Source organism: Pelodiscus sinensis, chromosome 19 (genome assembly GCF_049634645.1).
Source record: "Pelodiscus sinensis isolate JC-2024 chromosome 19, ASM4963464v1, whole genome shotgun sequence".
NCBI lineage: Eukaryota > Metazoa > Chordata > Testudines > Trionychidae > Pelodiscus > Pelodiscus sinensis.
In genome coordinates this window covers 30,585,425-30,604,825 of record NC_134729.1, presented here as the reverse complement: position 1 = coordinate 30,604,825, position 19,401 = coordinate 30,585,425, and the positions used below count along the sequence as shown (strand labels likewise).

Below are 19,401 nucleotides of genomic sequence, written 5' to 3'. Positions count from 1 at the left end.
TGCCTTTATCAAAGCTTTTGATACGGTCTCCCACAATATTCTTGCCAGCAAGTTAAGGGAATATGGATTGGATAAATGTACTGTAAGATGGATAGAAAGTTGGCTAGACTGTCGGGCCCAATGGCTCGATGTCAGGATGGCGGTCAGTTTATAGCGGAGTGCCCCAAGGATCTGTTCTAGGACTGGTTTTGTTCAACATCTTTATTAATGACCTGGATGAGGGAATGGATTGCACCCTCAGCAAGTTTGCAGATGACACTAAGGGTATGTCTACACTACCCCGCTAGTTCAAACTAGCGGGGGTAATGTAGTCATCCGCAGTTGCAAATGAAGCCCGGGATTTGAATTTCCCGGGCTTCATTTGCATGAAGCCGGCCGGCGCCATTTTTAAATGCCGGCTATTTTGGATCCCATGCTGCGCGGCTACACGCGACACGGACTAGCTAGTTCGGATTAGGCTTCTAATCGTGGAATGAGGCGTACAGCTAGTTCGGATTAGAAGCCTAATCCAAACTAGCTAGTCCTTGTTGTGTGTAGCCGCGTGGCACGGGGTCCAAACTAGCCAGCATTTAAAAATGGCGCCTGCTGGCTTCATGCAAATGAAGCCCGGGAAATTCAAATCCCGGGCTTCATTTGCAACTGCAGATGACTACATTACCCCCACTAATTCGAACTAGCGGGGTAGTGTAGACATACCCTAAGATAGGAGGAGAGGTAGATATGCTGGAGGGCAGGGATAGGGTCCAGAATGACCTGGACAGATTAGAGAACTGGATCAAAAGAAATCTGATGAGGTTCAACAAGGACAAGTGTCGAGTCCTGCACTTGGGATGGAAGAATCCCAAGCTTTGTTATAGGCTGCGGACTGAATGGCTAAGTAGCAATTCTACAGAAAAGGGCCTGGGGATTGCAGTGGATGAGAAGCTGGATATGAGTCAACAGTGTGTCCTTGTAGCCAAGAAGGCTAATGGCATATTAGGGTGCAATAGGAGGAGCATTGCCAGCAGATACAGAGAAGTGATTATTCCCCTTTATGTGGCTCTGGTGAGGCCACATCTTGAATACCGTGTCCAGTTCTGGGCCCCCCACTATAGAAAGGATGCAGACGCATTGGAGAGGGTCCAGGGGAGGGCAACCAAAATTTTAAGGGTGCTGGAGTGCATGACCTATGAGGAGACACTAAAGGATTTGGGTTTGTTTAGTCTGCAGAAGAGAAGAGGGAGGGGGGATTTGATAGCAGCCTTCAACTTCCTGAAGGGAGGTTCCAAAGAGGATGGCGAGAGGCTGTTCTCAGTAGTGACGGATGGCAGAACAAGGAGCAATGGTCTCAAGTTGTGGTGGGAGAGGTCTAGGTTGGATATTAGGAAAAACTATTGCACTAGGAGGGTGGTGAAGCACTGGAATGGGTTACCTAGGGAGGTGGTGGAATCTCCATCCCTAGCAATTTTTAAGTCTCGGCTTGACAAAGCCCTGGCTGGGTTGATTTAGTTGGGGTTGGTCCTGCCCTGCCCCAGGGAAAGGTGGTATTTCCTCAGAAATCCTTATATGCGCTAACGGTACCCTAGTCTCAGAGCTGTATAGAATACTCTGCCAATGTTGGAGAGAAGGCAGCGTACCGCAAGATATGAGGGATGCTAACATCGTTACTGTCTACAAGAACAAGGGTGACAAAAGCGATTGCAATAACTATTGCGGCATCTCCCTTCTCAGCACCGTGGGGAAGCTATTTGCACGTGTTGTCATGAAGAGGCTCCATGTTATTGCAGAGAGAGTCTACCCTGAGTCTCAGTGTGGGTTCAGAGCTGAACGGTCCACCATAGACATCGTTTTCTCTGTTAGGCAACTACAAGAAAAGTGCAGGGAACAGAACAAACCTTTGTATATTGCTTTCATCGATCTAACCAAAGCATTTGACCTTGTCAGTAGAAAAGATCTGGTCGCAATTCTGGCTAAGATCAACTGTCCTCCAACTCTGCTCAGCATTGTTAGGGCCTTCCTGATGGCATGAGGGGGACCATGGTATACGATGGATCTACATCCGAACCCTTCGAGATTCTCAGCGGAGTGAAGCAGGGGTGTGTGCTGGCTCCAACACTGTTCAGCATCTTCTTTGCAGTTTTGCTCAAATATGCCTTTGGAACTGCTATAGAGGGCATCTTTCTCCGCACGAGAATGGACAGCAACCTCTTCAAACTGTTGAGGCTTAGAGCAAAGACCAGGGTGCTTACGAAGCGTCTAAGGGAGTTCCTTTTTGCTGACGATGCAGCTACTGCTGCTCGCACTCAGCAGGAACTGCAGTCACTCATAACTCGCTTTGCGGACGCATGTATGGAATTCGGCCTCACAATCAGCTTAAAGAAGACCCAGGTGATGGGCCAAAGCGTGGGTAACGAGCCATTCATCAGTGTGTTAGATTACGAACTGGAAGTCATCCATGAGTTCGTGTACCTAGGCTCTACGATCTCGGACAACTTGTCATTTGATAGCGAGATTAACAAGCGCACTGGAAAAGCCGCCACAACGTTCTCCAGGCTGACGACGAGAGTATGGGCCAATAATAAGCTCACTGTACACACCAAGGTGCAGGTCTACACAGCCTGTGTTTTGAGCACACTGTTGTACGCTAGTGAAACATGGACTTTGTGCTCAAAACAAGAGCAGCGGCTCAACACATTCCATATGCGTTGCCTTAGGCGTATACTTGGTATCTCATGGCAGGACAAGATCCCCAATAGAGCAGTGCTTGAGAGGGCGGGCACTGTCTCCATGTTCACCCTTCTCAAACAGAGGTGTATGCACTGGTTTGGCCATGTCTCACGTATGTTGGATGGCCGAATACCGAAGGACCTTCTCTTTGGCGAACTGGCGTCTGGAAAGAGGCCGAAAAGGCAACCTAAATTGCGCTATAAGGACACGTGCAAGCATGACCTCAGCGCTCTCTCTATCAGTGTGAACACCTGGCATTTGCTCACCTTAGACAAGTATGCCTGGAAACAGGGAGTGAAGGAAGCTCTTGCTATGTGTGAAACTACCTTGGTGAAGGAAGCAGAAGACAAGAGAGCCCTCAGGAAGATCTGTGCCCATGATACCAGAGCGACATCTGCCTACTGCTGCTCACAGTGCAGAAAGGACTGCCATTCCTGGATTGGATTGCACAGCCACAGAAGACGCTGCTCGAATCAGTCCAACAGGGGCGCAAACCCATGATCCTTTGGGATCGAAGGATGCCTATGATGGATGGTTCTGCCTTGGGCAGGACTTGATGACCTCCTGAGGTCTCTTCAAGCTCTATGATTCAATGATTCTATTCCCTCAGATTGTCCATGTTCCCACAGAGCAGACTTTGAAAGAAAGGGTATTTCTTGTATTTCATTCAAGAATGAATGAAGAGTACAATATTAGTTTCATCTGAGTGGGCATGTAATCCAACCAACTCAGTCCTGGAGCTCAGGCCTATGTTCTGGCCAGCACACACCCTGTTTCCAATCTATGTAAGCCCAGGACAAACAAATGTGCCCTATATAGACAAGGGCCCCCCAGCCTGTGGTCCAGCAGGGCTTCAGTCTATAAGCCTAGACTCTGGGGCTGGCCCAGGCAAATAAACAGACACCCACAGTGGTCCCCATTAAGCCCAGGCCTTTACTACAGGGTGGGGTAAGCAAACAAACACAGTTCATGGGCTAGGCCAAACCCCTGGGGCAGGGCGGGCAAGGCTGACATACAACATAGTTTATAGTCTCTAGGGCTATGTCTATATTACACGCTTATTTCCAAATAAGTAATTTTGAAATAATAACCCCCACAATAACTATTTTGAAATAGTGCATCCACACTACAAGTCCCCATCACAAAACTACAGTTTTATAGCAAAAGAGCAAGTCCACACTTACTGGAGGCTGAACTGCATTTAAAGCCCCCTGGAGGCACTCCGGGCAGGGTGTCAGGACAGCAATCACTTCCTGCAGCTACTTCCTGAGGCTGAGACTCGTGATTAAAGGGGCTCCTCTCTACAGCCACCTTTCACACTCTTCTCCATTGCCTACCTCCTTGAGGGACAGAAAACTCACATTGCATGCTCTGGTTGCCCTTGCAGACACCATAGCAATTCCAACATGGAGCTGGAGCTGCTGCAAAGCAGTGCTAGTCTCTTAGGGTATGTCTACACTACCCTGCTAGTTCGAACTAGGAGGGTAATGTAGTCATCCGCAGTTGCAAATGAAGCCCGGGATTTGAATTTCCCGGGCTTCATTTGCATGAAGCCGGCCGGCGCCATTTTAAATGCCGGCTAGTTCGAACCCCGTGCTGCGCGGCTACACGCGGCACAGAGTAGCTAGTTCGGATTAGGCTTCCTCGTTCCACGAGGAGTACAGCTAGTTCGGATTAGAAGCATAATCCGAACTAGCTACTCCGTGCCGCGTGTAGCCGCGCAGCACGGGGTTCGAACTAGCCGGCATTTAAAAATGGCACCGGCTGGCTTCATGCAAATGAAGCCCGGGAAATTCAAATCCCGGGCTTCATTTGCAACTGTGGATGACTACATTACCCCCGCTAGTTCGAACTAGCGGGGTAGTGTAGACATACCCTTAGACCTCCTACATCACTTCCTGGAGCAGTTTATGCAGACTGCCCATGTGATACTGCAGGAGCATGACAACCAGCCTGGAATGGGGACCTCCTCATCCAGGCTCAGGCGCTCCTCATACACCACATACTTTTCCATCCTCCCTTGCACACTGTGAACCACTGCTTCTAGTGGCAGGAGACCACTTCTGACTGGTGGGACCACATTGCCATGGAGCAGTGGGATGACCACCAGTGGCTGAGAACTTCCGCATGTGGAAGAACACCTTCATGGAGGTACGGCTCATCCCTGCCCTCTGGCAATGGGACGCCCGGCTGAGACCTGCCATCTCCCTCCAGCAGCGCGTTGTCATTGCACTCTGGAAGCTCGCCACACCAGACAGCTACCGCCCCATCGGGAACCAGTTTGGCACGGGGAGATCAACCGTCGGGACCATGCTCATGCAGTTTGACTATTTTACTATTGTAATGGGAGAGTGGTGAAGCACTGGAATGAGTTTCCTAGGGAGGTGGTAAAATCTCCATCCCTAGAGGTTTTTCAGTCCCTACTCGACAAAGCCCTGCCTGGGATATTTTAGTTGGGGCTGGTCCTGCTTTGGGACGGGACTTGGACTTGGGGACCACCTGAAGACTCTTGCAATCCTGTGATTTTATATTTCTGTAACCCTTCTGCCAGGCCGAATTAATAGCAGCAAGGGCCGGGTTCAGTATCTAAGGGTCTCCTCTCAACAAGATAATACAACACTGGCTCAAGCCCCTACCCTGGGAAATCTTACATACACCTCTGGGTGCCTCAAAGAGGCAATTCTTCCCCTCTCGCAAGCACAGAGCCTCAGTATAGCAGCAAACCTTTAATAACATGAGGTAACCGACATCAGCATTAACTTGGGGAAACACCACAACTCGGATTCATAGACCAAACATGAGTGAAGACCCTCCCCCAGCCACGAATCCCCCAGAGTCCCAAAAGTCCAACACCCCAAGAGTCTCTGCCCCGGGTCAGTGCCGCCCCAGGGTTCAAAAGTTCACCCGGCAGGGTTTTACCATCCCAATCTGGAGGGGGCGGAGAGTGATACACCTTACGTGGCCGCCTGGACCTCACAAAAGAACAGTTCAGGCTCAGCAGAGGCCTCGTAGTAGTGGAGAGTGCCTTCAGCCACTTCAAGGGGAGGTTCTGTAGTCTCCCCACTCTCCTGGAACTCAGCGACCAGAAGATCCCCTAGGTGGTGGCAGCTTGCTGTGTATATTTCACAGTATATGTGAAAATAAGGGGGAGACTTTTCTGCCAGTGTGGGGGCAGAAGCTTAGTGGCTGGCCAAAGCTTTTGAGTAGCCAGACACTGCTGCCATTCAGCGAGCCCAGCAGGGAGCTTTGCTCATCCAGAAGGCCCTGAGGGAGAGTTTCAGCCAAGGACACCTGTGACACACTCCCCTGGGCCTCCCAACAAGAGGCCTCTGCATTGCCCCTCGGTGTCTTTCTTTCCCCAGCCCTCGCTTCCCCCCTCCCCTATAGATCAAATAAAAAAAACAATTGTCTTATTTTTATTTGGGGAATATATAACAAGGAGAGACTGGAGAAAGAAACCTGGGAGGGAGGAGGAAGCGGGAGGAGGGTATCAGGGATGGGGCTGGGACTGGTGCCTGCCTCTGATACCTCGGGACACTTCAGCTGCCTAAGAGGTCCCAGCACCACATGTTCACAGGCGTCAGCAGCCCCAGGAGGGCTATAAGGAGGAGAAGCCAGGAGGTGGGGGTAGGGGGTGGGAGGTGGCTGGTGGACCAATCAATAGCCATGACCAGATGCTCCATGACTGTGGCGATAAAAGGAGCACATGGTCTCCTGCTGGTCAGATCCTCCTCCTCAGCTTCCGGTCCACCCAGTGCTCCTGGTGCTCCTCCTCAAAGTTCCTGTTCAAGGAATAGAGGCACTAGAGGTATTCCTGCACAAAGTAATCGCTATGGGTATGTCTACACTACCCTGCTAGTTCGAACTAGCGGGGTAGTGTAGACATACCCTATGTCACCTGCAGCTCTTGCGGGGCTAGAAGGATGGCGCAAGAGGTGTTGGATGCACCACACTTGCAGCTGGCTCAGCTGTGAAGAAAAGTGACAAGGGCAGTCATCCCAGGAGACACTGTACATGAACCCTAATCTCTGAGCTGACACCAAAGGTCTCAGTTCAGATGATGGCCATGTGCAATGTCCCAGGGGATCCTCGCTACCCCCATGTTCCAGAGACAAGCAGATATGGGAAGTTGCTGGCCAGGCCAGGAGCCTGCGGGCAGGAGGGGGGAATGAGGTGGCTTGGCTTCTTACGGTGTTCCACACACACACCAGATATGGCACTGGCGGCATCCCACAGAGAGAGAACTTCTATCCCTGCCTGCTGGAGGGGGAGTAAGGATGTTGGGGGAAGTGTGTGTGAGTGGTAGAAGCCACTTGCTGGAGAGAGTGGTACTGGGGTCCCTTCCTCTTCTTTCCCCCAGCAGGTTCCCGTGCAGGGGATTGGTGTCCACTGCATCGCCGCACTTGACCTCAGTGCAGGCTCGAGCTGGTGGTGTGTGTGGCATGCTGTGTGTTTCCATGACCCACACGTTGTGTGTTTCCTTAGTAATGGCTTGTCATGGGAAGGAGTCCCATCACCGAGTCCAGAGTAAGGAATCTTGTGAGAAGGAGTGAGGAGTTCCTATGGGAGGGCCTCCCGGCATTGAGTGTTCCAGACTGCTGCTTCATGTGCATCCACATTGTGCGTGCCCCATGCCAAGAAGGCCAAGCAAGGAGTGTGCAGCCCCTCATAGCCCGCTGCCTCCCCCGCATGTAGATAGGGAAAGTTAGGGCGCTTCAGGTGAGTTCTATCTCTGGCTTTGTCTGAGCCATGGGCGACACCCTGGGACTGGCTCCAGGCTGAGGATCAGCTCCTGGCTCGCAGGCATGGTGTCCAGGCTGGCCTGCTCCTCATCCTCCTTGTTGCCACTGTCCTCCTCCAGAGCCCTGCCCTCCTGGAGGCTGACGAGAGGCATGTCTAGGCCAGAGTTGATGATGGGGGAGAAGTAACCAGCCTTGCTCCCAGGATGGCAATCAGCAGCTCAAAGTAGCAGCAGGTGTGTGGTACCACTCCAAAGTGGGAACTTTGTTCTCTGGCTTTCGTGTATCCTTGACACAGTTCTTTAATCTTCATGCGCACTTGGTCCAGGGTTCTGACGTGCCTCTTCTGGCCAGGCTGGTGGCTATCCTTCCACAGACATCGGCATTTTGGTGTCTGGTGTGGAGATCCTGGATGTTCCTCTCCTCGCCCCAGGCCTCTACGAGATCCAGGATCACTACACCAGTCCAGGCCAATGCCCTCTTTTTCCCCTGGCCAAGGGCTTCAGAGGCAGCTGCTGGAATGCTTACAGCCATGGGGGGGCTCAAAGTGAGCACTGGGGTTTGCCATTGATGCAGTGCAGGGTGCTGCTGTATGGCACAGAGCTGGTAGGGCCAGTGTGGTGCCACAAGCCCCTTTCCTTCTGCCTGCAGCTTTAAAGACTAAAGAAGAAGGGAGCATTAAAGTTGTCAGGGGTTTGGCCAGGGCAGCTGAGAAAGGCCTTTGGAAGCCAATTATTTTGCAACAGCAGCAGCTGAGCATTCACACTAACCCTATTTGAAATAACAATTTCAAAATAGGTGTTATTCCTGATGAGAAGCAGGGTTTATTATTTCAAAATAAGAAGCCTGTTGCACTAGCTGCCTCAACACTAAAGCAGACCTGCAGGGAGCCTCTCCTCAAACAGCAAATGCAATCCTGGGACATGATTAGGAATCAAATACCCATTGTAGCAGACCTTAACATGAAGAAAAATGATAAGCCAAACATCAGAGTAGCTTCCTCTTCCTCCAGAGGCCTTATGCATGAAGGATTCACTCAACACACAGTACAGAATATAACTAGCGATATATAGGTGATGGAGGAATTAGAAACTTTAATGTGGAAGCCAGAAGACCACGTGTCACAGGAAAATCTGACAATGCTCTGACGTCATGCTGGAAAGTTCTGGGGATGAGACACATGCTGTCTCTGAGCTTAGATGACTGCACCATCCCACAACTGCACTGCAATTTATAAAATATGGGACTATATCTATGACATGTCCCCTACCTGGCATGTACAGTTCCTTTTTCACAAGTTGCAAGATCTCGGATATATGGAGGAGGGTCAATCAACAGCTCAAATTTTGGTAACACTAAAATGGAAAGAAAAAGAGAAAAGATGTTTTAGAACGATCTTAGAATGTAGGATACACTAACTGCTATACACCTCTGACAAGATCCATTCTTGTGGTTAGAGTGCATCAGGCAAGGTGAGGAGACAGAATCTTTAATAGAAAACAAAAGCAACATAACAATATCAGCTAATGCAGCAAATCAGAATCCTACTAGAAAGGTGCTATTAGTGACCATTCTCCAGAACAAGTTAGGGATCAGCTCCCCCATGTTTGTACATCATGGTCCCATATGGAGGATCTGAGCTAGAGAACTAAACCCAAAACTTCATTTATAGGCTGGGCTGCAGACACAATACTTTACTTCTTGGAGCCAGGGGCAGGAGCATGGTGCATTTCCTGCAGTCCCTCCCACCACCATTTTAGGAATCAATGTGGTCTGAAGATATTCAGAGACCGGAGCACTGAGCACAGTACAAATACCTCCGTGGATTGGGTCAGATATTATATATTGGGATATGGGGGGAAACAAACCCAATCTCTCATCACCCAGGGTACGTCTACACTACAGCGCTAATTCGAACTAACGCGTCTAGAACTAAAAACTAGTTCGAATTAGCGTTTTGCTAATTCGAACTAGCAAGTCCACACTGAGTGGACCCTGAAGCGGGGTTAAGGCTGGCCGGAAGCAGTGCCGGCAGGGCATCAGAGGAGGACTTAGAGCGTGGAGCTGCTGTCTCAGGCTAGCCGAGGGCTGCGCTTAAAGGGTCCCGACCCCCACCCCGGACAGACAGTCCTGGCTTGGAGTGCCCGGAGTACCCACACTGGGCACATCACACCACTCGGCCATCAGCCCGGCTGCACTTGCCGCAGGCTGCCATCTGGGGAGAGGGGGCAATTGGGGGGCTGCAGGAGAGCTTCCACCCCCAGAAGCCCGCAGAGCCAGCCCAGTCCTCCCCATCAGGGGTGCATACCCCATCCCTCCCTCACCTCCTTCCACTTACCCTTCCCTAGTCCCTCTTCTTGATGTACAAAATAAAGGACAATTGTGTTCAAAAATGGAATCTGTCTTTATTGAACAAAACTGGGGGAGACTGGGAAAAGGAGGTGGGAGAGGGGAAGAGAGAGGCTGGGAGAGGGGATCTAAAATGATCAGGGGTTGGGAACAGGTCCCATATGAAGAGAGGCTAAAGAGACTGGGACTTTTCAGCTTAGAAAAGAGGAGACGGAGGGGGGACAGGATAGAGGTCTCTAAAAGCAGGGGTTGGGTGGAGAGGGTGCATGCAGAAAAGTTCTTCATTAGTTCCCATAAAGAAGGACTAGAGGACACCAAAGGAAAGGAATGGGTAGCAGGCTTCAAAGTAATAACAGAAAGTTGTTCTTCACAAAGCAAAGAGTCAACCTGTGGAACTCCTTGCTGCAGGAGGCTGTGAAGGCTCCAACTAGAACAGAGTTTAAAGGGAAGTGAGATCAAGTGATGGAGGTTGGGTCCATGGAGTGGTATTATCCAGGGGGTAGGAGTGGTGTCCCTGCCCAAGGTTTGTGGAAGGCTGGAGAGGGATGACACGAGACAAATGGCTTGGTCACTGTCTTCGGTCCATCCCCTCCAAGGTCCCTAGGGTTGGCCGCTGTCGGCAGACAGGCTACTGGGCTAGATGGACCTTTGGTCTGACCCAGGATGGCCATTGTAAGCTCAGGGCTCAGGGTCGGGGGTCTCAGTGGATCCCCTTGATTTTCATGCACACCTGCTCCTGGGTGGCCAGGCTGGCAGCTCTCCTGCCCTAGCCGGCCACTTTCCTGTGCCTAGTGCGGAGGTCGTGGACGAGGTCCACGATGTCCGCACTAGCCCAGGTGGGTGCCCGCCTCTTGCGGTCCCGGGCAAGCTCCCGTGAGCCGCCAGCCTGGTCCCGGGAAGAGGAGGAGGGCTGGGGGGCATCGGGTGGCTGGCTTGTGCCGTGCCAGGTGCAGGGTCTGCTAGCACGGGCACCGTAGCCAGCCCGTGCCCCTTTAAGGGCTCCGGGGCCGGGAGGGGGGCAGACGAGTTTCCCTGGTGTTGGCCAGAGTGGCCACCAGGGAAACCTGGGGAGGGCTAGCCTCCCACTAGTTCGAAATAAGGGTCTACACAGCCCTTAATTCGAACTAGTAAGTTTGAACTAGGCTTAATCCTCGTGGAAAGAGGATTACCTAGTTCGAACTAAGCGCTCCGTTAGTTCGATTTAAATTCGAATTAACGGAGCGCTAGTGTAGCGCCTATGAAAGTTAGTTCGAACTAACGTCCGTTAGTTCGAACTAACTTTGTAGTGTAGACATACCCCCAGAGACTCTGAGATAGGGTAGGGAGCAATAAAAGTAAAACAGAGAGGGGCAATGATTAGGAATTCTCAGAGTCCCAAGTTGGGATCTGGTGAGGGAAGGAAAATAATTTAGTGACTGAATTAAAATAACTTCAACAAATGAATTGTTTGTTACCTATATGCATGATTGTGTCACATAATGATGCATACAAACCCCTTTATAATATAAAGAAGATATCAACAATTTGTTTTGTTACAATTCAAGGGTGCATTTCCTGCAACGTTACATTAACATGATTTTTTCTCCTGGACTTTTTAATACATCATTTCTTGGTTATTTCAACTTAAATAAAAAATGTTTCATACAGGATTCTGAGTATTGTGGGGATTATGATTAAAGTTGACTTTCAGGCAATAACTTACCATATTTCTGAACTTCAAAGGATTTGTTGTATGTGTGCCCTTGCATTTCAGCAAAGATAAACCACTCACCAAATACTGGCTGATCAGACAAGGGGAAACTCATATTTACAATACCTAAGTGAAAAGAAAAGACACTGATATTCAGAGAGGGCTCACAATCTCTGGAAAGGTTTATTTCAATAAAACCCCACAAAGGCAGACAAGCAGAAAACTGTCTCATGCTGAAACTTACCACAACAGAGTGGCTTCATATTGCTCCATTCTATCATCCGAGATCCCCGAGGATCCTAGAAAATGGTTTAGGACAAGAGACATTATCACAACAAAGGTAAATTTCACTAGTACTTTTAACTGAAAATCTTACTTTTATACAAATAATTAGCATCAATTGCTAAAAAAACAATAATGATCCATTGCTTGGGATATTTTGTGTCAGCACTAAAGCCAGTCAGTCAGTTAACAAATGTACAGATCATGGGACCAGCTCTTCCGTTTGTTATCAGATAAATTAGTTTAAAGGGGATGGTCAAAGAAAGGATCCCATATTCACTTCAAAACAAAGAAGAAAGGGAGAGGGATATATGAATAACCCAGCAAGATCTCTCCATCTCCATGAATTTCTAATAAGTCCATTGCCATATGTCTGGGTGCAGAGACAATCATATTACCCCAGCCAGATGCAGCATAAGAATGTATCGTTACAAGCAAAATGAGAGAGATGGGGTAAGGTTGTTATATTCATAAACCCCAGGGGATGTAACCAATTTGTTCTGTTTTCCCTTGAAGAGGCATTCATGGGAAAACATTCCTGAGCTCAAAGGAGTGATGGCGATGATAAATCTGGCAGAGCATGAACCTATGACTTGCTCCCTTTAGAAAGGCCTCAATGACCTTATGTAACGATGCCACTTGCTAAATGGCAGATACTCACAACTATGTAGGCTTCAATCTGAAAGAAACAAAGAATAAGACACGCATGAGACAAAGCTGTATTTTTCAATCTCATGAAAAGCTGTGAGCCTGGCATAAGCACGGTATGCCACAGGATTTCTGATAATATAATAATATAATATCAGTGTATCTGAAAGAGCAGTTTGGTCAAAGAATCATTTCACTCAAGCATTTCACTTGAAAACTAGCCTCTCAAGTCTCTGGTTAAGTGACTGATCCTGGCCTCTAGATGCTCCTATACAATCAGTGTCAAAGTGCTAGCCCCTCAAATACTCGTCTTTCAGCTGCTTTGGCCTAATTATGTTTCATTTCACTATAGTATTATACCTACATAAAGCAAGATTATCATTACTCCTTCTCCTTTGTCTATAACATGGCCAAATTCAGAAAACCACAACATCCTAACAAACACGTGAATTACCACCCAACAACTGAAGAATAAGGGAACAACTGTTGATTACGTTGCTGTGTAACTCCGTGCATGTGCACAGGAAATGCTGAACACTTAAGACATTTTACAATGGGAAGGAAAGCCATTCACTTACCTTCTCATTGATCGGTCGCAGGTCAGAAGTGACCATAAACAGGTTTATCAGCACTAAAAAGGGAGAAAAAGGAAAACTGATTAATCATCAAAGCTGGTACTCAACAAGAGTTGTGGTTCCAGGAACTATTCTTTAAAAGAAGTTCTGGTCTAAGTATTAAAGCCTTTGCATGCAAAAGTGAAGGCTGTGAGATTCATGAAGGCTACTTTACCTTTCTGTTTGGGTTTATAGACAGGCTTGTCAGTCTGGATGAACACAGATGACCCTTTGCTATCTATGGTTACTGTGGTATAGTTGTGAAAGATGTAACCTTCCTCTGTTAGGTGCCGGTTGCCCCAGATTTTCAAATGTGCTTGTCCACGTAGTCCTGAAGGCACCTACAAAGCAGACCATGAGGTCAAGAAAGAGGACTTGAAAGAATCTTTGTGCTTACATGAGAAAACAGGATTTATTCGTGTCAAAACTTCATCAACACAGCTGACCATTCACCTCTAAAGGAGAAGGGAAGACACACCCACTACATCAGTGTGCAACTATGAGCATGTGTGTGTGCAGTCAGTAGAAAATGCAAAACACAGATATTTTACAATTATAAGGCAAACTTAGAGGGTGCAGCTACACCATGGGTTTTTTTTTTTTCTTAAGAAGGTATGCAAATTGTGCTTGCAATTTCATATCTTCTTCCATTTTTTTTTCCGGAAGAGGATTTTCCGATATTTGGCCCATCTACACAGGGCCAAATGTCAGAAAAAACCCCTCCTTATTCCTTGTAAAACAAGGTGTACAGGGGGCTTCCGAAAGAGGTTTCTTTTTCTGACATTTGGCCCCATGTAGACAGGCCAAATAATGGAAAATCCTCTTTCAGAAAAAAACCCAGAAGATGATATGCAAATACAAGCACAATTTGCATACCTTCTTCGGTAAAAAACCCCACAGTGTAGCCCGGGGTGGCCAACCCGTTCCAGACAAAAAGCCACAATAGCAGTGGAAACAGCGTGAAGAGCCGGGGCAAAGTTGTTGGGAAAAAAAAGAAGCAGCTGTGCCCTAGGACCAGCACCTATTTTCCCCCAGTGCTGCATGATTGTGTGGGGGTTGCTTTGTTTGTTTGTTTTTTGCGCTCAACAAAACACGCCGTGCTCGGGGAAAATAGGTGCTGGTACATCCATCCCAGGGCATGGCTTTTTTTTTTTGTTTCAACAACTTTGCCCTGGCTCTTCACGCTGTCTCCACCGCTATTGTGGCTTACAAAAAAAGCACTGGGGAGGGGTGAGAGGTGCAAGCTGTGGGAGGGAATTTGGGTGCAGGAGGAAGTAGAGAAGAGGATGCTCCAGGCTGGAGAGTGTTGGGGTCAGGCGGAGGGTTGGGGTGCTGAGCAAGCCGCAGGCTTGTGGCTGAGAGGGTGCAGGAGTTTGGGCTGGGGTACATGAGGGGCAGGAAGGCTAGGAGTATGATGGGCTCAGGACACAGATTTGCAGTGTGTGGATGGTGCAGGAGTGTTGTGGCAGAAGACTGAGAATTTGGGGGTGCAGGAGTTTGAGGATGAGAGGCTCAGGACAGTGGGTTCCAGTGTATGATAGGCTCAGGTTTCAGGTTCGGGGGAGGAGGGTGCAGGAGTGTTATGATGCTGCGGCCAGATGGGGGCTTGGCCCTAATTGGGGGCTTGTTGGCCAGGCTTCATTTTGAAATAAAATGTCAAACACAAAATGTTTCTGCGTTGTCTTTATTTCTGAGAAGGGCAGGGAACCTGTTTTGAGTCAGGGGTCACTGACCCACAGAAAAGTCAGTCGAGGCCACCCAAGTGAGATGCAAAAAGACCCCAACCGCTCTAAACCCCCCCAAGCCTCACTAATGTGTCCCCAACTGTGCTGGTGGGGGCAGGGGTGCTGGGGCAAGGTACTCGTGGGGGGCTCTGGCCAGGAGGAGGGAACAGAGACAGCTGAGGCCAGTACCTGGGGATCTTGGGTCTCAGGAAGCACGCTAGCTGCTCTTCCCCTCCCCTTCCCCAGGCACCCCCCTGCCCTAACCCAATCCCCCTCCCTAGAGCCAGAGCCAGGCACACACACCCCTGCTCTAACCCAGCCCAAATCCCTCTCCCCTTCCCCAGAGCCAGGCACACACACCCTCCCCCACAATCTAATACCCCCCCAGAGCCAGGTACTGGCCCCTCTCTATACCAATCCCCCTCCCTGGGCTCTAACCTAATTCTCGGGTCCCAGAGACAGAGTCACCACTACAGCCACAAGTGTCTCCCTCCAAGCACATGTGCTGAGCGTCCTGCCTTGAGACGTGCTGCTTGGATGCCGTGTGCACTCCCCCCCCCCAACCCAACCGCCCTCCCTTCCCCTTCCCCCAGACTAGTGCCAGGCAGCCCCCCGGCTCTAACCTAATTCTTGGGTCCCGGAGCTGCTGCCACCTCTACAGCCGCGTCTCCCTCCAGGCGCTGGCGTGTGTGCGCTGAGCGGCCAGCGTGCTGAGCGGCCGGGATGCCATGCATACCACCACCAACCCAATCCTCCTCCCCTCCGCTCCCCTTCCCCAGAGCAAGACACCTTCCTTCCCCACTCTAACCCAATCCCCCTCCCCCACTAACCTTATGCCCAGGTCCCGGAGCTGCCGCTGGCACTGCTAGCATATGCAGGCTGGGACGGTGTGTGTGATCTGGCCTGCAGGTGCAGGATGTGACTTAGTGTGCTAGGGGCCGTGAGCAGAACGGCGCGGGCCGTGAGCACGCGTGTGGCTCACAGCGGCCCAGCCATGAGAACAGCTGACCTGAGTGGTTCCGGGTGTAGCTATGACAATATCACAATATGAAGCCCCCTCTCCCTTCCTCCATCACCCAAAACAAAGCAGATGCCTATGCATCTCCTGCTGAGCTGAACTCCCCCAGTCCTGGCTAATCATGTTATATTACTAAGCAATGAAATCTTCCTGCAGTTTAAGATCTTTACCCTGTTCTTAAAATTAGGGTTAAATTTGATGTTTAAAGAAAGACCCATCGTAATGGTGAGAGAAGTCAGGAACAGGGTACAGGATAAGACGTGACCCAAAGCCAATAGAATAGGTACATACAGATAAGATTACATATGTGTACGACAGGGGAAGGCAAGATCTGGCCTTTCAATCCCTCTTGTATCTCACCTCTGTGACACAGAGCAGCTGAGCTAAAACAGCTGGCTGCTCCCTGTGGCTCTCTGCACTTGCAAGAGGGGGGGATTTGGGGTAGGGGACTGGGGTACAGGAGAGGATGTGGGGTCTGAGAGGGAGTTTGTGTGAAGGAGGGGGCTGTGACCTGGGGCAAGGAATTAGAGTGCAGGGACTATGGTTGCAAGAGAGGATTCTAGTCTGGAGGAGGGATACAGGAATGGGTGCAGGGTCTGGGAGGGAGTTCTGACCTGAGGCTGAGGGAAGAGGGTACAGAGCGTTTGAATGGTGACCTGAGGCAGAAGACAGGAGAGCAGAGTCCAGGGGGTATAGGAGCAGGAGAGGATTCTGACCTGGGGGAGGGGTGCAAGAGTGCGTGCAGAGTCTGGGAGGGAGCTGGGGTGCAGGAGGGGCTGGGGTACCAGAGGCAGCTCTAAGACAGTAGCACTCTCAGGCAGGCTTCCCTGCCTACAAGCAGCCCCAGATTGCTCAAATCTCTCTGCACTGCAGGGGGAGGCATCACCAACTGCACCTACCCCCAACAAAGTCTCTCCCACAGCGCAGAGAGATATTTTGGACAGTACTGCTCTGTGCTGCAGAGGCAAGACACAGGACAGATGAAAAGGCTTGGAGGGCCAGATCTTGTCCACCTTTGTTCTACATCCTCCTGCCCCCGGCTCCAGGTCACAATTCCTTCCCAGACCTCCTCTGGACCTTCTACTCCAATTCCCTGCCCCAGGTCACAACCTCCTCCTTCACGCAAACTCCCTCTGGGTCTGTCTACACTGCCACCCTAGTTCAAAGTAGGGTGGCTAATGTAGGCATTCGAACGTGCAAATGAAGCCAGGGATTTAAATATCCCGGGCTTCATTTGCATGTTCCCGGACGCCGCCATTTTTACATGCCCCGTAGTTCGAACTACCTGCCCGCGGCTTTAATTCGAACTACCTAGTCCACGCCGTGTGTAGCCATGGGCAGGTAGTTCGAACTACAGGGCATTTAAAAATGGCGGCGCCCGGGAACTGCAAATGAAGCCCGGGATATTTAAATCCCGGGCTTCATTTGCAAGTTCGAATGCCTACATTAGCCACCCTACTTCAAACTGGGGTGGCAGTGTAGACATACCCTCTCAGACTCTCTGGCATAAGAGATCATCTTTGCAAACATTTAAAAAGCATACCTTTTTCCTTATTGAACAAGGCCAGGTTCTCTGGTTGGTGTTAGCACATCTTGGGGGACAGCAGTGATTAGAAAGAAAAAACACTTATGTTCCTACCAGAAGAACTGAACCGAGTTTGAGCACGAGACACTTTCAATATTTAACTTTTTCTAGTGACTCCTGGTACCACTCTGCCCTTTCTTGGTTTGATACTGTGTCAGCAATGTGATGTAGCTGCAAGAACGGCTAATATTCAGGGCTGTATTTTTTTTTAATTGAGACAATGAAATGTTAACACCTACATCATACATTAATATTATTTGTTACATTCTGGTGTGTACTAACAGGAATGTCCTATGCAAGATTCAGAAGGTAATTGTTCCACTATACTCAGCACTGGTGAGGCCTCAGCTAGGATACTGAGTCCAACTCGGGGCATCACACTTTTGCAAGGATGGATAAATTGAAGAACACAGATATTACAGAAGAGAACATAAAAAATGATAAACTTTAGAAAATCTGACCTATGAGAAAAGGCTAAAACAATTTGGCAAGTTTATTCATACAAGGGCACAATGTGCTCTTGTACCCAAGAAGGCTAATGGCATATTGGGGTGCATTAGGAGGAGCATTTCCAGTAGATCTAGAGAAGCTATTATTCCCCTTTATTCGGCTCTGGTAAGGCCACACCTGGAGTACTGCGTCCAGTTCTGGGGTCCCCACTATAGAAAGGATGTGGATGCATTGGAGAGGGTCCAGAGGAGGGCAACCAAAATAGGTCATGTGCTCCAGCCCCCTGATCATGAGGAGAGGCTGAGGGACTTGGGTCTGTTTAGTCTGCAGAAGAGAAGAGGGAGGGGGGATTTGATAGCAGCCTTCAACTTCCTGAAGGGAGGTTCCAAAGAGGATGGAGAGAGGCTGTTCTCAGTGGTGACAGATGGCAGAACAAGGAGCAATGGTCTCAGGTTACAGTGGGAGAGGTCCAGGTTGGATATTAGGAAAAACTATTTCAGTAGGAGGGTGGTGAAGTACTGGAATGGGTTACCTAGGGAGGAGGTGGAATTTAGATCCTAGAGGTTTTTAAGACCTGGCTTGACAAAGCCCTGGTATTTGGGAGGATTTAGTTGGGGTTGATCCTGCTCTGGGCAGGATGGACTCAATGACCTCCTGAGGTCTCTTCCAGCCCTAGGATTCTAGGATTCCTGAAATAAGAAGACTGAATAGATACCTTGAAAAAAGTCTTCAAATTCTGGGAGGGAGTTCTAACCTGAGGTAGGGTGGTGACCTGGCTGTTATAAAGAGAACAGCAATCAATAGTTCTCCATGTCCACTGAAGGCAAGATAAGAAAAAATTCGGTTAATTTGAAGGGAGAGAGATTTATATTTAATATAAATCATAAAATGGGGAGCAACAGTAATTTTGAGAGAAGGGTTTTCTCTCGAAATAACACTGCTACACGGGGCGTTTTATTTCGCAATAACGCGATTTCAAAATGGCGCCTGGATGCGGTTATGCTAATCAAGCACAGGATATTTAAATCCCGCGCTTCATTAGCAATTTCGGTACACTACGTTTGCATGCCTATCTCGAGATAGGGAGCAAGTGTAGACCTACCGGCGGGGGGGTGGAGAATCGAACTATATGTGGTAGTTAAGCTTTGGAACAGTCTTTCAAGGGTAGTTGTGGAATCCCTGTCAGTGGAGGTTTTTAAGTCCATGTCACTGTGAAGACTGAGCTGCTTGCGTTCAATTTAGCAGGTATAGTAAGGACCCTCCAAATTGAATGCTGAGGGTGCCCCATCAGTGCTGGTACTCCTACTTGTAGCAAGGAGTAAGGGAAGTTGATGGGAGCATTTCTCCCTCTGACCACCTCCTATGAGGACAGTGCTAAAATTCGAATTAAGGTATGTCAACTCAGGCTACACAATTAATGTAGCTGGAGTTGCATATTTTGATTTAAACTTATCTAGTGTAGACCTGGCCTAAGAATAGGTTTGACAAAGACCTGGCAGAGATAGTCTAGGTATCTTGTCTCAGCCCAGGGACTTGGATTTGATAACCTCGAGGTCTCTTCCAGCCCTATATTTCTACTCTTCTATTCTATTTCTG

General features: G+C 49.3%; 1 protein-coding gene across 4 annotated transcripts in view; it reads right to left on the bottom strand.

Moving 5' to 3' along the window:
- The window catches only part of CPAMD8 (C3 and PZP like alpha-2-macroglobulin domain containing 8), a 171,509-nt gene that overhangs the window by 125,115 nt on the left and 26,993 nt on the right, over nucleotides 1-19,401 (bottom strand). For all 4 annotated transcript variants that reach the window (XR_012896754.1, XM_075903346.1, XM_075903344.1 and 1 more), the window contains exons 4-9: nucleotides 13,204-13,369; nucleotides 12,993-13,045; nucleotides 12,428-12,445; nucleotides 11,729-11,783; nucleotides 11,497-11,610; nucleotides 8,716-8,800 (exon numbers count right to left, since the gene is read on the bottom strand). Coding sequence is in view for 3 of the 4 variants with exons in the window: in XM_075903346.1 (XP_075759461.1) it covers nucleotides 8,716-8,800; nucleotides 11,497-11,610; nucleotides 11,729-11,783; nucleotides 12,428-12,445; nucleotides 12,993-13,045; nucleotides 13,204-13,369 (491 nt within the window). In the remaining variant the exon portion in view is untranslated. The remainder of the gene's footprint in view (nucleotides 1-8,715; nucleotides 8,801-11,496; nucleotides 11,611-11,728; nucleotides 11,784-12,427; nucleotides 12,446-12,992; nucleotides 13,046-13,203; nucleotides 13,370-19,401) is intronic.